The sequence below is a fragment of the Manacus candei genome, unplaced genomic scaffold (genome assembly GCF_025592945.1).
Source record: "Manacus candei isolate 608988 ecotype Guabito, Panama unplaced genomic scaffold, ASM2559294v1 h1tg000024l, whole genome shotgun sequence".
NCBI lineage: Eukaryota > Metazoa > Chordata > Aves > Passeriformes > Pipridae > Manacus > Manacus candei.
In genome coordinates this window covers 8,805,516-8,822,260 of record NW_026138072.1, presented here as the reverse complement: position 1 = coordinate 8,822,260, position 16,745 = coordinate 8,805,516, and the positions used below count along the sequence as shown (strand labels likewise).

The following is a 16,745-nucleotide window of genomic DNA, read 5'->3' as shown; positions in this document are numbered from 1 at the left end:
AAAGTAAAACAAATGGATATACAGACTCCACTGTTCTTTAATCATCATCTGTGTGAATTCCTTTAAGATGGTCTACATAGGTTTTTTAAAATGATCATGGCGATTCAAGAGTCCCTTTAATTAAACAAATTTTGAAATTACTGCCATAACTTTTTAAATTCAGGTCCTCTGTGCATTAATGGAAGGGTTTTTTCATGGTATTTGACATTAAAATGCAGGTTCCAAATCCATCTGCCAGTGGATTCATCAAAACAGGAAAACTAATTTTACAATGCTAATGAGATGGGGGAGTTGCAGCTATGTCTTTTTCCATAAGATGACAGAGGGAAATGTCTCACAGTCTTTCATGCTGGTAAGTTTGTAAAGGGAGGAACAAGTTCGACTGCTGATCTTTGTTATACAGATGCACACACACACATACACAACTTGCCAGGATTGCTATTACAAGTTGCTAAGCACCAGCTAGGAATGAGAAGGTAGATGAGGACGTGTTTTGCTATGGAAGGTTCAAACTGACATCCGTGGAGGCAGATACTTGACTTGCATCAGGAATCTGTGTCAAGTTCAGTGAAGCTATGTTGGCATCTCTAGCCAAAGATTTGGCCACTGAGATCTGGAATGCACTAGTTTGTGAAAAGTTACCCTGACTGCCTGTGTTTTGAGATAACCTGGGGAAGGTTTGTCAGCTGATGTTTAGAAGATGTACTTCATTGAAACACGCTCCCACATAAGATACAGCTTTTCAACTAAATCTCTCTGTCCCTGTTTCACACTTGCCACTGAGGCTGTAGAGACAATAAGGGCTACCCGTGAATGAAAGAAGTTTAATTTAATTTATCCTTAAAGCTATTTGGGGAAGCACTAAGTGTGAGTTCGGTTTTTTAAAATTTTTTTCCCTTCCCTCCTCACCCTAGTTACTTGTGCAGAATCATAGAACTAGTACTACAACAGTTGTTCCATCGAAGTGTGGACTGAGTTCCTGAGCTTTGGCTTATACTAACTGCACACATACAACTTTTATTGTTGAAATTACCACTTAATGTGATACTTGAAGATGAGAGGTGTTGTGAGTCTTTTGTTTTATCATTTCTGTGAACCAGACTGTTGTGATAGTTGTGATGAGATAAACCTGTTCCAAGAAGGGCAGCCTCGGGTCTGGAATTGGCGCAATAAAGCTCCTCCTGGTGCTAGAGATGTTGGTTCATTTTTGAAATAGGGAGCAAGGAGTCTCCATAGGTGAGAGAACTGTGGAACAATGGTGTTCTAAATATTTTACCTTCCAGAAAAAGCAATTTATGGAGAATGAAAGATTCCTGGAACTAATGGTGGATTCAGAGTTACAGGACTGCTTATACTTTCAGTTTCATGAGGTAATAGATCTGAAGAATAATTTAGAAGCTAAGTACTTTACCTGCAGGGCTGTATGTTGACCTTAACTGAGCAGAAGTGATAGACTAGGAATTTAAAAATAGTTATCTTTTCAAGTAATCTCTAAATTGTTTTTTTCCTGTATAAGAAAAAATAGTTCAAATATATGTATGTTAAAAATTCTTGCCAATACTTTGAAAATAATGCTGCAGTCATATTTTAAATGATAGTGCAGCCTAATTTTTTTCTCTGTATTAGTGTAGGGCAATATCTATGATATACTTTTCTCCTAATGTGAAACTGCTATATTACAAACCCTTACACCACAATATCATTATAAATATAATTATAGTAGTGAAGTGCATATATAATATTATTTGATCCCTGTTTGTAGGACTGATTGGCTTTTGTGCTTTAGCCACATAAACTTTACTGGCTGCTATTCTGTATTATATACCCTTTTTGACTGTAAAGATGATACAGTAAACAGCTGTTTGACAGCTATGGAACAAGGGAATATTTGTGACCATATTTCATGTTGAAACCCTATATAACAAATCTCTTTGTTCTTTCATGTATTTCTCATGAGACTAAACTATTTCTAAAAAAGGATGTAAAGCCTACAAATTTTGCATTGTTGCTTTAATGACGTTTTGCTGTCATATTCTAGCATCACAAAACATCATTATAGTTCCTAAAGCATAAGTTTCTGGACCTGTGCCCGTGCTCCTACCTTTGCAGCCTGTAATACCACTTTTTTAGATGGTTTTCCTTTTTTTTCTGTCCTCTGCCCTTCTTTATTAAAATTTCTGTTCCACTACTGTTAGCCTACCATCCTCCTTTTGTATTGTATGTTTGGGTTTTTTATATTTGTTAAATTTCTCTTTTATTCAACTCTTGGCTATTGATATTAGAGGTGGCCAGACTGCTCAGGTTATCAGGTCTCATAATGAGCTCTATGATCAATTTTTAATTGAAAATATTGCAGAGATATAGCTTCACAAATCATCTGGATCTTACTGATCACACTGATGACCATATTTTGGGAACTAATAATCTGGTAAATACTGTAGGCTAACAAAATGTCATTCATAATCATCAGGACATGTCAGTCAGTTGAACGAGAATGAATGTGAATTGTCCTTCCTTACCAGTGGTCCGAGTAGTTAGGTCGTGACACCTTGCTTTACATCTCTTTCTTTAGTTTCTCTCTCCCTCTCTCTTTTTTTTTTTAATGGAAGAATACTCCAGTGACTTCACAAGTCAATTTGTTCAGTGTTAAATATGCCACGTCCTTAATGGTTTGTTTCTGCCTTGTTCCCCCACACCTTTTTCCCCATTTTTGGAAGAAGTCACTTAGACTTCTGTATCTGGCTAGACATAACCCAAGAATTATGCTTATCACCTTGGTTATTTCTAACCTGACCAGTTACATCAGGCATTTTAGTGCTTGTTATAGGTAAATGAAACTAGGCTGAAATATAGCAGCAAAAATTTATTAAAGATTTATATAAAATGCAAATAATCAAAACAGTGCGCTGGGCGGCCAGGGAGACCCCTGCTCCACTCACGGCCCGCAAGCACAGTGGGCAAAAACAATAACCTTTATACCCTTATCAATTCCCCTCCCATAGTCACTTGTTATCTCTCTATTGGATCCAAGTTCGCAGGTCTGGTTCTGGTTGGTTCTTTTGCAGGCCTGCTTCAGTTGCCAGGTACTGTTCTATCCATAGTTTTAATTAGTCCTTCGTCCTTGAGGCCTAGTGTGTGGGTCCCTCCAGAAGTCCATCTTGGATCCTCTTTATCGTCCTCGTACTTGACCCTTTGATCCTTGTCCTTCCCTTCGTTACTTTAGTACACTTTTAGTCAATATACTTTTAGAAAAACAAGATACAAAATACTTATTCAGCAAGGCATAATAATGTCTTGTCAGCTTAAGAACTGCAAGCTGCAGGACTATCAGCCTATAATACTGACAGGTTAATTAACCATTCTGCAATTTGCAGTCCTCCAGCCTTAACAGAACATTGATTACAATAACATATATATAGGAATATAACATGCAATACAACAATGAGTAAATTACTACTACTAATTTGATGAGTAAATTACTTTACTACTACTTATTTATTACAGTGCTGGAAGCCTTGGGCTTTAAAGCCAGCTTCTGGAATACTGGTTAACAGCTAGTTGCCTTTTAATTTAATTATAGCTTGAAATACGCCAAGTCTCAACTCAGTTATGGTAAGAGTGATAACTTTGCAAATTAATGCAGATCAAGTTGTTTCTTATCTTCTGCTTAAACATATTCTGTTCCTATCGTAATCAGGGAATCCATCTTGATATAGAATTTTGGCTCATGCCTGTACCCAGTGTAAGCATGTGTGTATGTATATACATACACATACTGCTTCATAACAGATGAGAATCTGAGCTTCAATATGTATATTTTTGCATTACTGTAACATTTTGTCATCAATACCTTTATATATGTTTTGAGTATGGTCGTACACGATTGGCTGAGGAACATTTGTCACTACCTTTATTCCTGTGAAGCTGTAAATTATATTTTAACCAGTTTAACAAGGCATAAATAATGAAGTAGACTAATACATTTCTTTATTATGTGTATAGGAAACTAAATGTATGTAGCAAGTTTTCTGGCAAATAGGAAATCTAATATCTACTGGACCACTGTGGCTATGTCTCACACTTAGCACTATCACAGATAGCATTATGTAAATATAATTAAAAATAGTGATGAAAGAAATTCTTATTTTCTATTGGTAGTGGCTGGATGCATACAATACTTGTAAGTTCTGCTTATGGTACCACTTTCAACAGTGTACTTATATCTCTGCCTGTCTCTCAACACACCGCCAGGTTTTGCCCACATAGATAGTAAGAGTCATGTCAATTGGTTTAGTTTAGGTATTTTGTATCTAAGACTCTGAGTCTTCAGCTTCTAAACCTAGAAGGAACTAAGAGACATATTTTTAAGGAAGTAGCAAACATTAAAAATATTAGGCATATAATGAGTTTTTAAGACTTTCTGTGCCTAAATTCTATTTGATTTTTTTTAGTATTTTCCTATTTCAAAGGGCATCAGATTTGTAGCAGCCTTTAAAGAATCCTACTGTGCCGTGGTCTGTGGGGGTGGGGTGAAGGGCCGCGGCACTGCACAAAGGGGTTCAAGCGAGGTTTGAGGTGCAATGCTCGTTTAGTGAGGGTGAGCAAGGGTTTTATAAGCTCTGGCGTGGAATGCACCAAAAAATGGGGTGAAGCATGAGACAGAGAACCAGGAAAACGAATAGGGATAGGGACTCAGGCGAAGAGGGAGGAACTGGGGAGGAACCGGGGAGGAACTGGGGAAGGAAAGGACGAATGGTAGCTCTCTCCTCACTGCAGCTTCTTCAGCCAGTCAGAGGGAGAAGCAGGGATCAGGCACCACGAGGCATGCCTGGGCAAGCCCGGGCATTACAACCATAGGGAAATCATACAATGCACATATTTATAAACACATAAGAACTGTAAAGTCCATATAATAAAGTCCTTTCAATTGCTCTTTATCTTTTTCCACGCCTGGAATCATTCCCATTCTGATTCTTGCTCTTCCACACTACTGTCTGTGACACAAGGTACCTGAATGTATTTAGAAATCTAACCCTTATTTTTGTCTCCAGCAGACCTTGTAGCTACACACTGCTTCTGATAATGTCCTGAGGTTCAAGGGTGGCCGAGTAACTTGGCGTGGTTTAAGGCCTTGTCTGTAGAATGGAGATAGAGGTAAAATTATAGACTGTCTTGAGGTGCGAGAAAACTAATGAGGAGACCTGTAGTTATGACAGTGCCAAGAGAAACTGGTATGGAGAGAAATGTGGTTTATCTCTGAACCCAGTGATGTGGTATTCTGCAAGTGGTAGATGTAAGCACAGGGCTGCACAGCCATGAAGCTTCTCATTTTGAATGGAAACCTTTCTGTTGCTTGGTGTGCCTGTGTATGTTATGCTAGTATTTTGTGGGAAGTAAAGTAGAATTGCATGTTCTTTTAAATAGTGTCAAGATCTGAAAACAGTTTGAAATAGAAAACCACTGTAAATGACTGCTTTTCTCATGCATTATGTACTTGTTACTCAGTTAATAAATCTCAGTGGCTTCTGAATTGCACAGCTGGATAGAAGGTGAAATGTTAAAAAAAGAAACTTTTTGTGACAATGCCTGTCTTCTTTCAAACTATATCTAGCATTTCCATAATTATCTCTTTTGACAAACTCCTTGTCAAGGGAGAAAAAAACATACTTCAGTGAGTTGTGATAAGCCTAAAGTTTCAGTGATTGTTTCTTCCTCTCACTCCCCTGAATAATTACAGTGAAATTACATTGTTTTGTTCCCACAATGCGTACACACTTTTCCCATTTGTTTGATCTTAAGTATTATTTATTTGAGAGGTGGTATGATCAAAACTAGCTTCGGTCATAGAGATCAGCTTACACAGAATTCACATTCCTTTAAAGAGAATGGAATGCAGTTTAGAAAAATGTTTGGTTTGGCATTGTTGGGATTGCATGTTAGAGTTTTGTCTCTGTCTGCTTTCAGATGCTTCAGCTGAGAAGTTTTAAAATGAGAACTCAGACTTGGAGATTGTACATTCTTACACAAAGAATAGGGCTTACTCGTGAAGCCACCAAAAGCTGCACAATATGATTTACAGTTCTGAGAAATAATATTTAAAAAGCACAGGGATAAACATGTCTCTGAGCAAAATATTTCCTACCGTTGTTGTCCAGGATCACAATCAGGATTTGGGCCTATTCAAATAATTCAGGTTGCAGTAAGTAGCAGTTTTTTGCATAGTAAATTGGGCATGATTCCAGGGAGGATTATTACTCTGTGAAAGGGCAGTAAAATTTGACAATATAAAGAGCTGAGCTACTAAGGTCTTAAATAAAAGGAAGTGGTCTGAGAAGTCAATTAAAAAAAACAAATTGAACGCTTGCAGAAGCCATCATCTTTTAGATTTTAGGTTTTTTCCCTCTTGTTATTTTCAGGTTGGAAACACAGGTGCTTGTCAACCTGCACAGAGGAGTATTGAGGCACCAATTTGTCCTATTCCTTCCAATTTGCCTATGCTGCAGATCCGAAGGCTGCAGAGGAGGGAGCTGCTGCTGTTCTGCAGCTCCTATCCATGTGGGAGTGAGTGCATGGAGCATTGGTTCCATCTCCTAATTCACTGTCAGCACAGCTGAATGGGCGTGGAGGGCAAAGTAAAGTGTACCAGGAAAAGGGCTGGTACAGACTATATCATATGTAGACTAAGGGGAATGCAAAGAACAAACTGCAACTGAGTCACAGCAACAGTTCCTTGTTTGCTTGTTAGCAAATCCAGATATGCCTTTCTAATCCAAACTGCTCCTCTGTTTTTGCCATGCCCTGACAGCCCTTCAATGTGGTGGTTGTTTCTCATTCCCAGCTTGGTACTGCTGAGCTCATGTTCAGTGGCTGAGTTATCAAGACCTGCCCTGGATCAGAACATTCAGTGCTTCCCGGAGACAAGGTCCTCTCTCTACCTCCTACTCTTGAAATATGATGTAATAGCCAGTTATTTCATCTTGTCTATTTAACTTGTCAAACCGGAAAATGGAGTTTAGGTAACTAGTTTGGCGATACTGTAAAAAATGGTGATTCAGCTTAACTTAGCACTTTGCCATATATTTAGTCAATTTGATAATGAAGAAAAATTCTAATGTGTTAAACTGTCTTATAACAATCCATGTTTTAAATACTGTGCCAAAGCAATTTTTCAATTCCATTTATTATTTTTTTATCTTTCTGCCAACTTGTATGTATGAATTTTTAACAGGCAGAGTTCAAAGTTCAAGTACATTAATGATGAAACATAAAATATTCAAACTAGACACAAAATGCAAGTATTCTATGAATATGCAGTGTCTGTATAGTTCAAACAAAGAGCATTAATCTGTCCAGATGTTTCTCAGTTCTGGCATCAGAACCCTATTCAAATCAGGAGAAATCATTTCAACTTACGTATATAAGATAACTTAGAAAGTTGGAATGGTTTCTAAAACAACATAAATAAGCTATTTATCTTTAATTTAATCAAAATACAAACCCATCTGAAATGAATGTGACACCTTGCTCGTAGTTAATAATAAATACAACCCTTGTATTTATAGGGTTAGGTACAATGTCTTTAGAAAACCTTCTGGAAAGAACAAAACTAAAACAAGTGCCGGTGTGTTAAAATAACCTTTTAAACAATTCTGTTTAGAGATTGTTACATTGGTACTCTGTGTCTAGATACCTGCATCCTTAGAGCTACATTCATAACCCCATGTTGCCCTTTGCCTTTAGTAGTTTGAAAATGCTCTGTGAGAGGCAAGTGATGGTGTAACTGATGCTTGCCTGAGGCCAAGAGGGAAACAGTGAGGAAGTAAGAGGAGGGGGAGGAATATTTCCTCCGATTGTGGGGTTCAGGAGGTGCTGCAGGATAGAAATTATTAAGTACAGGCTTTTACCTGTGGAGAAGTGTACAGCAAAGGCTAGTCACTCTGAAGTGAGATCCCAGCTGAAAGAATGAGTAAGTTTAGAGAACCCTCTTTTGTTTTGTGACATTTTCCTGCTAGGAGGAATTACTTTTATTTATTCTGTAAAGCTTTATTCACAAAAGGAGAAGAAGTGACAATATAAGATCCTTTAAGAGTGAAAGAACACTGCATTCCAAATGTTCACCCTACAAAGCAGGTCTTCCAGTACAGCCTGGTAGGCAGTGAAAATCCTTTTCACTAGAGACAAACTTGTAGATTTTTCTCTATCTATGGAGTGGAGGTGAATACAGTTTCCAGGCAGCAGGGGATATTTGGTGATACATCTCAGCTGCCATAATTAAGCAAGAGTGCTAAATGAAAATAGAGTTTTCAAGAAAAGTGGAAATTTCATCCAGTGGCAGGAAATACAGCCTGATGCCTTTTGCAGCAATGCACTTGGAAGACAGCAACATGTCTTGGGATGTGTTGCCCCCATGAGCAGGCCATATTCATTCTTTTTTCATGCAGCTGTTATCAATGCTAAAATGTCAGAATATGCAGAAGTTGTCAGTTTCTGGATGAAAAGCAGCTACTTCAAACTCCACATAGGGCCACTTTGGTATCTCCTTTGGTATCTTCAAGAAAACCTTAGACATAACTTTCTTAAACTCTGCCTTCCTTAGGAGGGAAGACATGCAGCTCCAAACATCAGAAGGATTAAAAACCTCATACAGCTTAGAATAATCACCAGGTAGTTACCTGCAATGAGTCTTCTTTTACTTTCCATCTAAAAATAAACCTTAGAACATGTAGTTGGATGTAACTGTTGGCACATGATGGCTGGATGTCTTAAGGCATTTTTCATTTTTTAGTTTTGCAGCATAACCCCAGTCCTTAGTTTTCTCTTTTCATAAAAATGAAGGACATTTCTGATACTCTTTAGGTGCCGAGTGCTTCCTGAGAACTACTGGTTCAAAGGGCTTACATCATTTATTTGTACAAAAAGAGAGTGTCAGAAAAAGAAGCTACTCCTTAGAAAATCGCAGCTATCTGGAAGATACTATGTTCTCTGGGATGGATAGACTAATTCTGTATTTCCCTTGAAGGTCAGAGCACATTACATGTTCATGTGCTTACATTTCAGCAGAAAATTAATTGCTATGTTTTGGGGGGCAGTTTTTAGTGAAGCCAGCCATCTTATGAAATACTGTGATTCATCTTGGAGAAGGAGAGAAGATAAATGTTCTGAACCTGACAGTATAACTTCAATGAAAAAATAAAAAAACCCAACCAAACAGAAAATGCACAAATATTTAGCTCTCTGTTACTTTTCATAGTATATCAAACAGTAAAGGACTGGGTTGCAATGGAGCCTCAAAGTGAGAGTGTGATGGTGTGCAGGTGAGTTGGAGAAACCTGTGGTACCAAGCAGATCTATAGGCTACTTGTCCTGGGGAGAAGAGCACTGTAGATGTCAATTCCTCTTCCACTGTCCACGTGATAGGAGGGAGTCTGGGGAGGAACCTTTCTACCTCTCACTATATTTAATTGCCATACAGATAAACTGAAGGCAAATCTGGAAGATTAGTTATAAAGATCCTGCATATTTCTAGTGTGTTTTAAGGATAATTCCTTCAACAAATATGCATGCAATAGTTTCATTAAAATTTGCATTTTGAACAATGTTGATTATCATATTCAGATTTGGAACTACTTGGATCTTTTATTTAAATACCTGTCCTGGCAGGGAAATTTCAGTGTCATAACTGCTTCAGACTGCAGCAGCTGTGATAGCTGAACCAATGGTATTTAGAAACAGAATCAGAATGTTTTAAAAAAAAGTACATGTTCTAGTGAGAATTGAAAATAATGTATTTTCTGGTGATAATATTAGAAATAGAAAGGACTCAGTGCCTGTGAGAGAATCCACAAAATGAACTTGCCAGCATCAAAGGACAATGTGTTTATGATAAGAAAACTCATCTATTTGACTCAATTTTTCTAACATGCCCAATGACTCAAGATTTCCAACTCACATTTTCTTTAAATTGAACCCAGAAACCCACTGAATTCAATGTACATATTAGTGGCATGAATTTAATGCCTAAAAAGGAGGTGTGCAGATACTTAGAACTTGAAAAATTTTTGTTCTGGTATGGATTATATTGAAAATTCTAAACAAGTCACTTCAGGGGGTTTTTTTTCCTATGTTTGCTAATAAGGATAATTTCTCTTTATCAAGATTCACATGGTTATTTTACTAGATCAGAACTACACTTTGTCCAGTGAAAGCTGATTAAAATAGCCTTACTGAAGTTGGAAAACTAGAAGATAATTATACATCAAGATTTAAAATGGACTCGGAGCATTTGGAATTTAGTTACAGCTGCTCTTACCTGACTAAGATAACTTTATGTTAAAGTAATCACTTGAAAAGATTTTAAATGAGAAAGTAGCTGTTCAAAGAAAGGAAATTACATTTGTATTTTAATAAATAATTTCATTTTTTTTAGCAGAGACTGTGATGCAGTCTTCAGATATCACAAACGTATTTGACCTTGTTTCTTGGTAGTGGGTTAATACAAGCACCGTAGGAGTAATCCCCTTTAAATCAGTCAGGAGGAGGTAGAATTATGTGGGCATGAGGTAAACAAGGATAGAATTGAGAGACGTTACAATGAGGTTTTGCTATACTGACTGTTGAAAATTTGATCTTCCTACACTTGGCAATATTTTTATTGGAGTATAGGAGAATTTTCTCCACCCCTTCAGTTTGCAAAGTCGTTTGTGTGCTTGTATATTTCCGTGCAGTATAGGTATATGAAGAGTTCTGCACCTGCTCTGTGCATATGTGAATTTAAGTACAGAGGCAATTAAGAACTAATAAAAAGGGGTATTTCCATGATACCTCTAAGGTAAGGGTTTTTTAAATACTGCCTTTTAAAGCATTCTTAGGTGTTCAAGGTTTCTATGTCAACTCTTGGCAACATCACATGTATTTTTTAACACCATTCCTAAAATAATGCAATGGTGTTCTGCTCAGAGAGCAAACTGTACTGCTCTATTTTGTCCTTAACTCTGTCATATACTTGTAATCTGAAGAAAGCATTCAGTCTTTTTCTTCATTCTGGAGGTCATCTCTATCCACGTGAATAACAAAAAGGTGATCAGGAGTAGTCAGCATGGATTCACTGAAGGTAAATTATGCTTGACCAACCCAATTGCCAATGAAACAACTACCTGGATGGGTGAGGAAGAACAGTAGATATTGTCTACCTCTACTTCAGCAAGGCTTTTGACACTGTCTCTCACAACGTCCTCATAGGCAAACTCATGAATGTGGACTTGATGAGTGGACAGTGAGGTTGATTGAGAACTGGCTGAATGGCAGATCCCAGAGGGTTGTGATCAATTGTACAGGGTCTAGCTGGAGGCCTGTCACTAGTGATGAGGTTCAATACTGGGCCCAGTATTTTATTATTTGTTCATCCATGACTTGGAGGAAGGGGCAGATGGCTCCTCAGCAAGTTCACTGATGACACAAAGCTGGGAGGAGTGGCCAATACCCCAGAGAGCTGTGCAGCCCTTCAGAAGGACCTCAACAAGTTGGAGAGATGGACAGAGAACAACTGTCTGAAATTCAACAAGGACAAGTGCAGGGTCCTGCACCTGCAGAAGAATAACCCAGTACAGGCTAGGAGCTGACCTGCTGGAAAACAGCTCTGCAGAGAACAATTTGGGGGTCCTGGTGGACAACAAGTTGTCCATGAGCCAGCAGTGGGTCCTTGTGGCCAGGAAGCGCAATGGTATCCTGGGGTACAGTAGGAAGAGCACTGCCAGCAGGTTGAGGGAGGTGATCCTGCCCCTCTACTCAGCCCTGGTGAGGCCTCACCTGCAGTGCTGTGTCCAGTTCAGAGCTCCTCATTGCAAGAGAGACATGGGGCTCCTGGAGTGGGTTCAGCAGAGAGTGACAAACATGGTTAAGGGACTGGAGCTTCTCACAAGGAAAGGCTGAGGGAGCTAGGCCTGTTCAACCTGGAGAAGAGACAAGTCAGAAAAGACCTCATCAATGTATACAAGTATCTGAAGAGAGGGTGCCAAGAGGATGGATTCAGGCTTTTCTCAGTGGTGCAGAGCTGTAGGGCCAGAGGCAATGGGCAGAAACTGATGTACAGGAAGTTCTACCTGAATATAAGGAAGAAATTCTTTACTGTGCAAGTGACTATGCACAGGAACAGATTGCCCAGAGAAAGTGGGAAGTCTCCCTCACTGAGGATATTAAAGAACTGTCTGGATGCAATGCTGTGCAGTGTGCTTTAGGATGACTCTGCATGGGCAGGGAGGTGGGACCACATGATCCACTGTGGTCCCTTCCAACCTGATCCATTCTGTGATTCTGTGATTTTAGGTATTTATTTACTAATCTTGCGTGTCTTCAGCTTATGCACTAGCAGAGTCAAGGTTGCACATCTGTATCTCGCAAAGCTGTGCCCTGTGGCACAGATACCTAATACCAGAGGCATAGTGAATTACAGGAAGAGATGCAAGTGATAAATAGCTATAAGTATCGAGTCCTACACAGAAAACAATGCAAGAGGTAGCCTTATTTTTAATGTATTTTCACATTTGTTGATGACTGTACCTAATTTCTTAATTTCTTCTTTTTGCTCCAATAGAACAGTGAAATGGACACCACAATGCAATTTTGCTTCACCAATAGGATCAAAATATTAAGAACATTCTAAAAAAGCGTTGAATTTGAGGTTGGGGAAAACCAATTAATTTTGCCACATTTTATCTAAATATTTGAAAATGGGGATTATAAAGTTAAGAAAAGCAACAACTGTTTAAAATGTTTTATTACAACATTTAGTATTGGATTGGCTTGTGAATCATCTAATTATCTTTCTACTCTGTTCTTAGGAGATTCTTAGGAATGAAAATTATAGAGAAGAAATGAAACAGAAAATAAAAGATGTATCTGAAAAGGATAAGCTGCTTCAGTCCAAGGAATACAAGGAGGGACTTGTTGCTGAACCAGGTCATACTCAGGTTAAAGGTCATGCATCTGCCCCTTACTATGGAAAGAAGGAGCCTTCGGAAGATCCTACAAGCACTGCAAATACCTTCCAGCCTGGTGCCTGGATGCCACCAGGCAGTGGTAGTAGTCAAAATAAATGAACAATTGTATTGTACAGATATTGCTCATGAATAAATGTTTTAACAGACAACATAAAGAGCTTTACATGAAAGTGTGCAATGAAGTGGTATTAAAGCAGTTTAATTTACTTTTGCAGAACTATTCAAATGGGCTTAATCACGAAAAACTGATGTAAAATGTTTGGGTTTAGTGAAAAACAAGATGTGTTACTAAGTTTGGTTTTGACAGCTGCTGTTCATCATTTAGTCCTGAATTCAGTTAGAATGTTGTCTAACTTAATTTCCCTAAATAAGTCTAAATTGTTTTTTTCTTGAATACTAATTTATTTTTAAAATTGTTTTTGATGTAATGGTCGGTACACTTACATTTTCCCAAACCTTGGCCAAGATATCTCTTTACAATAACTCCCTTGTCAGTGCCAGTCTGCTCTCCACTGGCAAGCAGATGGAAAAGCTGATTTCATTGACAGGAATCACTATGACACGACACTGATTACACACTGCATTCATCATAGAGACGTTCTTGTAACTTAAAGAAAACAGTCAACATATCTGAATGTTTGATTTTAAGCCAGCAATTTGCACAGGATAAAATCAGTTAAACTACATATAGCTGCTATAATAGAGGCTCGAAGTACTTGATAAAGCTGCTGCAAAATAATACGAGGTTTGGGACAAGGGACTGTCATGAATATTTAAAGAAAAAAATAAAATTAGTTTTTATTTCTGGTGTATCCATGGACTTCCCTGAATGATTCGATCATTTTGGCCACAGTTTAGATACATAAAATGTATGGATTATTTGCTTAGAGAGGATGTTTGAGAACTTCAAATAAAAATAAAGACCACACAATTTTTCTTCAAAAAGTATCAAATTTATTTATGGAGTTTATCCCTCATCAGTTCTCCTCCCTGTGTTTCAAGCTGTGTAGGTATCAAAGGTGGAACACATATATATTTGACAACACTTCATACAAAACATGGAGACATAATCTCACATATTTATAAAATGCCCAAATGTCATATCCTAATAATGCTTGCTTTCACCAACAAAATTGAAAGGGGATCAACTTCACATTTACTTTAAGTAATTTCAGTTAAACTCCCCACTTCTGATCCCCCTTGGTGTCAGCGAGATCTATAGGTCTATTCATTTGAACAATGGTACTACTTTAAGGTTTTATTTTTAAACATAATCAAAGACTATCTCCTGAAATGCACAACTCTGTGCTGCTTGTTTAGATATACGCAAAATAGAAAAACTTAATGACTGCCACAAGGTCTTTTGAACTAGACCGTGTAGAGGCCTTTGAAAATTTAATCTGTTCTGTTAAGAAACATAAATTGGAAATAAGGTTAAATAATTTTGGCATGTTTCCTACACAAACCTTTTTTATTTTTTCTTCCAGTATACCAGCATTTTGCAACATGTAAGGCAGCAGAGTTTCAAGGGCTATGAGAACAAGAATTCCACCTAAACTCAAAGGTCCTAGATCAAAGGTAGCCAGGTCAGAAAGTAGGAAGAACTACTGTCACCAGCATGTGCACTGTCCTCCCACAGCCATGTGCTACAGGTCACTAGGACACAGAACACTAGGCCAGCTGGGTCTTTGGTCTCACCCTGTTTATGGCTATTCTTTGAGGCATGAAGAATTTATGAAGGCAGAAACAAATTAGTTACAGGTGATTGTTAGGAAAGACCAAACAACATAGTACTGAATTTTGTAGAACATGATGAGTGCCTTAAGACAAATGAAGCTAACAAGAACAAGTAATCAGTTTCCCAGAGTTTGGGCTGAATTTAAAGGCTGTTCATGGCTGGTAGTTCAGGAAACAGGAAGAGCTAAGGTAGGTTAATTTTGCAGGGAAGCCCCACCATCAAAGACACTGCAGCAGCCATTACAGGCACACGCAGCCATATACAGTGTCCTTAAAGGAAATCAGTCATCTCTGCTATCTAATTAAGCTACAGTTATCTCTACGGCTCTGCTGAAGGTATGCCAAAACATGCATTTCTGTAATCCAGTTTATTATTCACATTTTCCCCTAGATGTGACAACTTTAAGACACTTGTTAAGTCATAGCTCAGCTAAGGGGAAAAACAAATTACCTCCAGAGTTACGCAACAGGGTAATTTTTTAACATAACATGCAAATTTAGAAAAGCAACCTGCGCTAGAAACCACAAGTAGTAGATTTAATAAGTGTCACTTGGGCAAATTTGAACACAAATCATCAGGAAAAAAAATACACTCAAAGTATTACATTTCATACTTCAAGAAATAACAGGATCAGGTATCAAAGGACAGTTACAACACAAAACATACAAGTGTTTCATTTAAAAAGTGGATTCTTTGCGCACGGCAGGTCATTTTTGCCCATTTAATCCTTCTTTGTTCGTTTGGCTTTTGCAATGTTCTCTTGGCGTTTCTGTTTCTTCTTTTGCTCTCGCTCCCTGGCCTCAATCATTTTTGCAAGCTTCCATGAAAGTGCTGCACTGATCACGAACAACGGCGTAAGGGCCAAGATCACCGTGGTAAGAAAGCCATAGGGGTCCTTTGCAGCCCACTCCACGATGTACTCAGCCCAAGCCTTAATATCGAACATCTTTTCTGTTCTTCTATTGGGAAAACCCCGTGGAATAATAAAAAAAAATAATTTCTGAGTACTCAGAAAAATAAAGGCACACATACATGAAAACAAAACATAAGAAGTTCTACCTCTACATGAGGAAGAATATTTCTGCATTGAGGACGGCAGAGCACTGGAACAGGCTGCCCAGGGAGGTCGTGGAGTCTCCCTCTCTGGAGACATTCAAAACCCAACTGGACGTGTTCCAGGTGACCCTGCTTTGGCAGGGTCGTTAGAATGGATGATCTCCAGAAGTCCCTTCCAACCCTAACAATTCTGTGATCCCTAACAATTCTCTGATAGCAAATACCGTTTTAATACAAATTGTCATCAAAGAGCAAGCCCATTTTTGCTAGAAAAGTAGTGCATGGTATGTGAAAGCGTAACACAAAGCACTAACTACACCTTAAAGTTCAGCGTTTATAAAAGAATTAGGCATTCCATCCAATAGAGCTGCAGATACTACCAAGAATAAATTGCTAAATCGAAAAAAAGAGTACGGTCTGTGGTTCTCTGGAAAAGAAGGAAAGCCAGCCCGGTTGGTTTCTCTCTCCATAGGTTTCACTAGGGACGGCAGGGAGCCCGGGCAGCACTTCAGACACTGAGCTGGCGGTAGCCGGGAGAACAGAAACCCGGCGGCGGTGTCGGCTCCACCGCGTCTCCCCTGCGAACGACTGGACCGACCCCTCTGTCCCTCCCGCCGCTCCCCTCGCCCTGTCCTGGCCGGCTCCACCTCACCTGGGCCCAGGGCGCGCTGCGGGCCTGCCGAGCGGCGCAAGGGCGGCGCCGAGGTCCCTACAGAAAGAACACACGGGCCGTGAGCGGGAGGCGACACGCCAGCAGCGGTGCCGCGCCCCAGCCTCCCTCCTCCGGCCCCCGCGATACCGCGGCCCTGGACGCCTCCGGGGTTCCGAGCGGAAACAGGAAAGAGGCAGCTGAGCCGCCCCGCCCAGGCCGGGCGGAGTGGGGCATCAGAGCCCGCCTGCGGCGGGGATAGGACGGACCCGCGGCGTTCCGCCCTCCCGAGAGCTGCGCGGTGCCG

At 39.3% G+C, this 16,745-nt stretch overlaps 2 protein-coding genes across 2 annotated transcripts in view; one reads left to right on the top strand and one right to left on the bottom strand.

Moving 5' to 3' along the window:
* The window catches only part of NDUFAF2 (NADH:ubiquinone oxidoreductase complex assembly factor 2), a 48,624-nt gene extending 34,698 nt beyond the window's left edge, over positions 1-13,926 (top strand). The window contains exon 4 of the mRNA XM_051788331.1: positions 12,837-13,926. Within this exon, the coding sequence (XP_051644291.1) occupies positions 12,837-13,094 (258 nt within the window). The 3' untranslated portion in view covers positions 13,095-13,926. The remainder of the gene's footprint in view (positions 1-12,836) is intronic.
* Positions 13,927-15,255: 1,329 nt separating this feature from the next.
* SMIM15 (small integral membrane protein 15) lies at positions 15,256-16,651 on the bottom strand. The gene is made up of 3 exons (XM_051788335.1): positions 16,589-16,651; positions 16,442-16,498; positions 15,256-15,692 (listed from the first exon to the last, which is right to left on the bottom strand). The coding sequence occupies exon 3, from the start codon at positions 15,677-15,679 to the stop codon at positions 15,455-15,457; it is 225 nt and encodes a 74-aa protein (XP_051644295.1). The 5' UTR covers positions 15,680-15,692; positions 16,442-16,498; positions 16,589-16,651; the 3' UTR covers positions 15,256-15,454.
* Between the last annotated feature and the right edge of the window lie 94 nt (positions 16,652-16,745).